General features: G+C 33.5%; 1 protein-coding gene across 2 annotated transcripts in view; it reads left to right on the top strand.

The window, feature by feature from the left end:
* The window catches only part of LOC117122850 (proline-rich transmembrane protein 1-like), a 30,642-nt gene extending 22,558 nt beyond the window's left edge, over nucleotides 1-8,084 (top strand). The window contains exons 3-4 of one of the 2 annotated variants that reach the window (XM_033268604.1): nucleotides 4,838-5,158; nucleotides 6,116-8,084. In XM_033268604.1, coding sequence (XP_033124495.1) covers nucleotides 4,838-5,158; nucleotides 6,116-6,289 — 495 coding nt within the window. In that variant the 3' untranslated portion in view covers nucleotides 6,290-8,084. Of the gene's footprint in view, nucleotides 1-4,834; nucleotides 5,159-6,115 lie in introns of both variants that reach the window. The other variant, XM_033268603.1, reaches the window with a different exon arrangement.
* The last annotated feature ends 255 nt before the right edge of the window (nucleotides 8,085-8,339 follow it).

The raw sequence follows: 8,339 nt of genomic DNA on the forward strand, positions 1-8,339 counted from the left end.
GTTAATTTGAGACCAAAGAAAAGTGGTCTTTAATTGGAGGTGGGTTTTAATTGGAGGGAGACCTGTATTATGGGACTTAGATTAAGTTTACTCTATATTACAAGATTAATTGATTGTGAATTGTGTTTTTATTAATAATGCATCCTTGGTTTTTTCAAGTTAGTATTTACAGTAGTTTGGATGTTTCTTCAGAAAATAATAAATAATATTGATGACTAATTCCTTGATTTTTTTTAAAGCTATGTTAATACGAAACTAAAGTAGTTTAGTCTGGTTTCCGTACAAAATTGCTACACTTTCACTACCATGTTTTAACTGATATAATAATAAGCTTTATTTAAAAAACGAAAAACTTGGCTCAACAAACACAGTTGTTATTCTGCAAGGCCATGTACACAACAATTTAACCAGAAAATCAAAAAAAAAAAAAAAAAAAAAACTTAAAAAAAAAAAAAAAAAAAAAGACTTAAAATAAACAAATCAAACAATTGTTTAAACACACAAATATCTAAACTAGACTTCAATCTTAAACTAACAAATTTGAACAAAACAAAAATACTGTAGTTTATGTACGAAACTACCATAAAGGTGTTAACAGTTAAGTGTTATTACAATGTCGCAATTATATACTTTTTAAATAAGGACACACAGTCGGGAAAATTCCCTAAATCTTTAATACATGGTGTGTAGTCCTACTGATGCTTGTGGAAACCAGGTTTTACAAGTCTGTTAAAATGTCGCGAAGACGAGTCAAATAAGTCAACACGTTATATCGTCATTGCGGACTTATAAAATCCGCATACGCCATAAAACTATAAGAAAATGCATACGTTTAGAGTCTGTATATACTGAGCCCAAAAACTCTGCAATGAAAATATAACGTGTTAGTCACTTTGCAAATCATGTTTTGAAGGCAATGGCCAAAACATGTTGGAATGTCATAATTTTAAAAATCTATTTTATTGCTCTAAACTAAACTTTATATACGTCATGTTGTTATTTTTCCCATTTTCCATGTTAAAACAATATTTTTTTTACGATGTGGTGATGGTCTCTGCCTGAGAAATGGCTGAAATCGAAAATATTGAAGGCTGATTTCTCAAAAACTTTTCTTTAAACAGCTGTATTTTTTTTAAATTGCTGTAACTTCATAACAAAATTCCGTAAATTGTTTTCCCATTTTATAAATGTCATTTTACTGCCTAATGCTGTATTAATAAGAAAAAATTCATTTTTTTTGCAAGGAGTGACTTTGTCACAAATGCTTCCATCTTTATCACTGCCAGAGATGTTTAAAAATCTAAAAATAGATACAGTAAGCATCCTGGTCACGATAGAAAAAATAGATTTTGAAATGTTAAGTAATCCATTGTTCCATAAAAATACTTTCACTAGAAAAATTTATCTTTTATTGAAACGGTTATGTGGTGTACCGCAAATGAAAACATTCAAAGAATTTGTTAACAGATGCAACAGATGTTTTGATAATTCTATGCATTGATGTAAAATACTGGCCATTCAGGACCTGTATTATTTAAAGCATAGGCTTATATATTACAAGGTTCTTCCTTTATTTAGCTTTGTTTTGTAGGCAGGACAATTTGTTAAATTAAATTTTCGTAAAACATTTTCATTTCATGGTCAATGTTTCTTGATGTCACACTGACATAAAAAGTGATTGTTTTCAAGTTAATTTAAATACTTGTGGATAAAATTTAAAAGTGTTCTACTAAGTTCTGAAGAACATCCATACCTACTAAGAAATCATGTTCATTTTATTACAAATTCTAATTAACAGAGAAAAAAAATAATTTTATTTTGTCACGCTGTGACGTTTTGGGAATAACAGTATTTTCTATTCATTTATATACTAGAGTATACGTTCCACTTTAGGTGCTATACTACTACTACTCTATTCACTCAAGGTAATTCAACAGAAGGATGCACATCTCTGCTCTCGAACATATTGCGTGCATACAGTCCTTTGATCTTTACTGTGGCATCGACAATCCGATACTAATTGCGATTACAGCTGTCAATTATTAGTCTATGCGTGTCATTCGTTTCATGGTGTTAGTTTTTATATTATTAATTTTGGGTACTTCGCAATGTCTGTTACATCTGATTTTTTTTTTTACCGCAATCTTGTTAAATGCTTCTATAAACTGCAATTTGATTTGTGAAAATTGACCAAGAAAATGAAAAGTTATAGCAATTTAAATTTTACGAATTTTACAAAATTTCATGTTCTTTATGTAACATTAATCTGTCATTTTGACAATGTTGGCATAAGGTGCCGAAAACGAGCATTTGAGTATATACAGAACATTTATTAAGTTTTTCTGCGACCTAAGTCTCATGAACGACAATTTACCACAATTTTGGTAAAATTAATGTTGAAATGAAGAATATATTTCAGTCTAATGTTAGTGCAAAATATCAGTAGTCCTTTGTAATCACCGCACGACGCGCAATTACCATGGCAACTAACACGCATGTGGGTAGATCGTCATGTACGGTGACGGTTTATGGTATGGTTGCTATGGTTTTTGTGACGTTCAGCGTGTAGGGACGCACATGCGCCTAGAATGTCGATGCCAGAGTTATAACCTTTGATGTCCCGAGATGTGCATCCTTCTGTTGAATTGCCTTGATTCACTTAAGTGCTGTACTACTATAATAGTACTGAAATATGATATATTATTAAATATAAATTATTGTGTTTATAAAATTTAGTTATTTTTTTTATAAAATTTTCTTTTTTGTATTAAGGTAATATTTGGTATATCCAAATTTGTTGATTGATAATTATTTTGTTTGATTATAAAGTTTATTTTTTTTTAGAAAGAAGATCCTATCTAAATAGTGTATTAAAATAGGCCTCAGTACAGCATAGACGTAGAACTACGTACAGTACGTTTTAGACTAGGCCTAGCTAGTTGTGTAGTACTTATTACACTACTAGTTATTTTGGAGATACCCTTGGACCAGACCCTGTAATATGATGGGAACTAGGTTAGTTAGTGCGGAGCACTATTCCCGGTAGATAATATGCTCCAGTCTCCTGCCATGATGATAAATAACAGAGAGTATCGCAGCGATGTACCAGTTAGAATTGTGAATGAGTCACCAGACAAAGATTTATATTCACCAAAGACTTGAGCAGAGACAAAACTCCCAGAAGAGAAACCATGACACTCCTGGGGTACGTGAACTTCCAAATCTTTCTCCCCAACAACGAGTGACGGTGCTGATTGAAGGAGAGTGGATCCCAGCAGTGGTGACAGAAAAGTGTGTGGAACCTATCATGCATAGTACGCACACCAAATGAAAACCTCTTGCGTCGAGATAGATGACATTTAAGGGATATCCAACCACTTAATGTACAACGCGAACGTAATGAGTGAGAGAATGTCAGTGGCGATCCATGATCCATGCGAATATGCGAAGAGAAGTGCGCTTCGTTGATGACCCAGTCATTTACATACAGGTACTTGATGAGGCTCCGCGCGAGATGCGCAGATGACTAGGAGCGGACGAGTGGTTAAATGCCCAAATACTGTAGGCAAATACTGTAGGTTGATTGAATCAACATAAACGGTTTTGATGCTTTAATGTTTTAATTATAGTATGTTCTTTGATACTGCAGTGTGTTGATGTTTTTTAATATAAGGTTTTGATATACTTATATATATACAAAATACACAATGCAATAATCTATCTGCTGACACTTCCTATAGTTAAGATTGGAAATTGATATTCCATAATTAATCTATTTACAATATACATGTTAGATAACCAGTGGCAATGGTATATCAAATGAAATTGATTATGCTTTTGTGTCTGTTTTTTTGGCTGTTTTGATTGTTACATTTTATAGTGTTATGGCGATAACTTATCATTTGCTTGTTTGAAGAGAGTGGATGTAATAATATGTCGTTTTTCAACATTTGTTTGAAGAGAGGGGATGTAATATGATGGGAACTAGGTTGAAGTGTGGAGCACTATTATCCGTAGGTTGTGCTGCGGCATGTATCACACAGTTGAAAGAGGAGGTTATCACTGCGCTACTTACCCACATTGTAAGCAGGCGAGTCTCTGTCGGTGCTTAATAAAATACCCCATGTTGTTAAATGCTGATCACTAGTGTCTCATTCCAACACAATATTTCAGACATTAGCTAGAGGCTTGCCACTAACACCCGTTTACGAAGAGGCCTAGGTCCAGTCGCCTACTATTTTTAGAGCTGAAAAAACGCAATATTGAACGCCTAGCTAAGGCGCTACGTGATTTTGGTCAATGTAATATAATCATTATTAATAGCCTACAAGGATAATTGATTTCTTTTTGAATTTTGTTATAAATTTCAAATGCGTTAACAGATATTTACTATCAAATTACATGAAATTTTGTAATTAATATTTTTATTTTTTTCAATTGCCTGATATTTATGCATTCATCACACCGTAGCATAGGCATTGCTTTCATTCATGCATGCATACAATGACACTCCACAAGCAGCTCCTGTCGCAAATCTCTAAGCAACTCGACTGTGAGATACTGAACACTGCCCTCGGACATACAGCAAAAATAATAGGCCTATTAAAATATTCACTATTAAATAATGTACAAGGTAGTGACAGCCCGACTAACACTTGTTACTTGTTGCTTGTATAGCACTTTTTTTCATGGCAATTATATACGAAATGCTATTTGCCACATGAGTAAAAAAAAATCAAATTTCACAGAGAAACTAATGGTGAACTTCAAATAATTTAGCTGATAAATTATAATATATGTGATCAAAGCAATGGTTCATTTTTTAACTTTACAGCAGAATCCTGGTTACCCCCCAGCACCACAAGCAGGCTATGTGCAGCAAGGACCGCCTGGATACGGTGCACCACCAGTGGGAGCACCCGGATACAGTGGACAGCCGGGAGCACCTGGATACGCTGGACAGCCAGGAGCACCTGGATACGGTGGACAGCCATATGGTGGACAGTCAACATATGTTGTTACCCACCAGAATCTTCAGCCAGCTACTCAAGTCACCGTTATCAGGAACAGGCCAAATAACTATCTTGGACTTGCTATATTCGTATGTCTCTGCTGCTGTTTGCCATTCGGAATCATTGGCATCGTTTACAGCATAGATGTGAGTTTGAATGTTTCTTGACACAACTTGCAACTGAGGCCCATAACCGGAGGGTGGGAGGATGGCGTTTTTTTTACCAGTATACTACTGTAATAGTACAGTATTTTATCATAACTTTGTTTCTTATTTAAGAAACACATATGAGTTAAACTTGGCCTATAGGAAATTCCCCCTTCCCATGAACCTGTTACAGCCTGCAACTGTACATCAATACAAACACCTGTTGTTGTTATTATTATTGATTAACAGATTTTCATTAATATGTTTTTTATTAATTCTTATTTAGCAGCAATTATACAGACTGCCATTTTTTTTTTATCACATAAGTTTTGTTCACACTAGCAAATTTTCTTTGACAAAAAGCTGCATATAGGCATGTTGCATGTTTTTGTCAAATAAAATTAACAGTCTGTACGGCCCTTAACTCACATGGAACTGAAATATCAATCTGAAGCTTAATGAAATAAATATTTTTACTATGGTTTTTTTTTTTTTTTTTTTTTTAATTCTTTTCATTAAGACTATTTCCATCATCTTTATCACCACCATCATTTATTTATTTATTTATTTTTTTATTGGATATATATATATATAGCACAAATATCAACATATGTGCTCAAGGTACTTCTTTCCTTGGTCATTAGATATAGAATCAATCATGCACAATGTTCAACCTCCTCCGATCTCTGAGAAGTACAGTATTCCCAGTCATGCGCGTAATCAACGCTACTAATTTCATTCCCAATCATTCACCTTCCACCAGGAACCATTTATACTCATGGGTGAGAGGCAAATGCAGATAAAGTGCCTTGCCCAATGACCAAGCAGCGTGACGGGCATCGATCTCGAACCCCAAACTTCCGATTGAAAGTCTAACGCCTTACACGCTGATCCACACACTTCTACAACGCCACAATGTGCCAATAAACTGACCATGTTTTAAAATTGTTTTCATAGAGTTCCAGCAAGTTCGACCGAGGTGATGTAGCTGGTTCAGAATCTTCGGCCAATTCGGCAAAGGGCTGGTCAATTGCCGGGCTAGTGTGTGGTATTATCTGGATAACTATTTACATCATTCTCCAAGTGACATTGTTAGCATCGTCATCCTATGATTATAACTCTTCTTATTAGGCAGATTATTATTTTTTTTTTGCAAACCTTCCAGTTCCAGTTAAAGCTCAAATAACGTTTGATTTTAGCAGAAATATTGCCTAAAGTTTATAACAAATGTATGGTGACAGTTTTTAAAGCAATTAAAATAACACTTAAATTAGCAACTTACAAGGGGCGTAGCAGAATGATTCTTTACACTTCTGTGAGAGTAAATAAGGATGGGGAAAAATCTTTTATTCATTACCAACCAAAATAGATTGGGGTCCAATTTTAAAAAAGTTTTTAGATCATGTTGGCAGTTTTACCATTTTTTTTTTTACATATTCATTTATACTTAGGCGAGAATTTTGTTATACCTTGTTTAGCAAACAAAGATAAGATATGTATATTTCTTCCTAATTATATAAATTTGAAGCTTTTAACCATCCTATTTTACATTCACCAATACAATTTTATTTTTATTTTCTCCTCTATCTGGATGATTTAGGCAAAACTATTTGCTAAATAAGAAAACAAAATTTCATTTTTATTTTTATTCTGCCCTCCTCCGATAATCTTTAAAAAAATAAGTATGCGAAACAAGGAATGAAAAAAGTCTCGCCCTACTGTTTGCTCAGTTTATAATATAGTGACTTTAAAAAAATATCTATTTACTAGTTTATAATTACCGAGCGTGTATTTTTTGCACTGTTTTAGATGTTATCATTTTAAAGTTGTTATGCGAGTCTGTGTAAGACTAAGACAATATAGAATAGGGATAATTTTATTAGGACAACATGTGTTGTTTTAGTATTGATATATCGATAAGCTCTTTGTGTACTTAAACTCAGATTATCAGATTTTATGTGACAAATGTGATGATATGCCCATATTTGGTAGAAATATGACATCATCATAACCATGGACACAAATTTGTCAAATAAGCTTTGATAGTGTAGATTCCTGTATTACCTCTATGTTTATAGATTGCAATACAATTTGCAATATAAACACTTCTAAAAGTCTATCAAAAAATGATGGATACAGAAATCATAACAAAAATCCAAACTAAGGGGTTGTCTTATACGTGGATCTCCTTATGTGCAGGCGGTAGACTGTTTTCCATGTACAGTATATCATAATTAGCAATTGCTAATGGAAGGATGATAGAAGTTTTAAGGTTTTCCGATTTTTATGCAACAACTGTTTATTGGGGAAAATCCTATGGTGATTGGCTTTGGGATTTCTTTTTAAAAATTTTGATAGTACCTTTGATAGTACCCTTGATTTGCTGAACTTTAAATCTAAAAATGCTTTGAAAGAATTAATAAATGTTATCATGATGCTTCACAATGAGCAATGCAGTTGAATTATACTGTAAGGGTTTTTTTAGGGATATTGTGAGCTTTTAAAAAAGCCAATAAGAAAACAATATGCCCATTTTTCTTACTCAGTATAATATTTTACCCAGGTCATATATTAAATAGTTTTTGGAGAAGTTTTTTTATATATGGTATACATGTGAAGCTCCTGTCCAGATTATCATTATTTGACAAAAACATGTGACATACCTAAATATGGTCATGATGACATCACATTATCACCCTATATAGGCACATCATGACTATGTATAGGCACATCATGACTATATATAGGAACATCATTACTATATATAGGTATATAACAGTTTTTTGTCAAAGAAAATTTGATAGTATGGACCGACTTTTTAGATTACAGTAATAAGTCTTGTTTTATGTAACTCAGAATATATATTATCCACTGATAGCTTACCTAGTGAGTACACATTAATTAATAAAGGACATTCAAAATGTTATATGCAGTCATTTATGGATTTTGTTCTTTTTGAGTATTATATAGGTCATAATAACATCACTCTCAAAAAGCCTATCAGTTGGAGATAGGACTGTGTGAATGGAAGCCAGGTGATAGCGCAGCTAAAAATGGAACAGATGTCTTAGGGACTAGGTCATCCTTCTTACCCTGGGGTCCCAAGTCTCCCGGAACTCGCGGGAGTCTTCCAGAAATTGGGACAGCCTCCCGCATTTGTGCAAGCAAGCCATCTGGATCC

Source organism: Anneissia japonica, unplaced genomic scaffold (genome assembly GCF_011630105.1).
Source record: "Anneissia japonica isolate Jap-2015-1 unplaced genomic scaffold, ASM1163010v1 scaffold287711_len853857_cov187, whole genome shotgun sequence".
Classification (NCBI taxonomy): Eukaryota; Metazoa; Echinodermata; class Crinoidea; order Comatulida; family Comatulidae; genus Anneissia; species Anneissia japonica.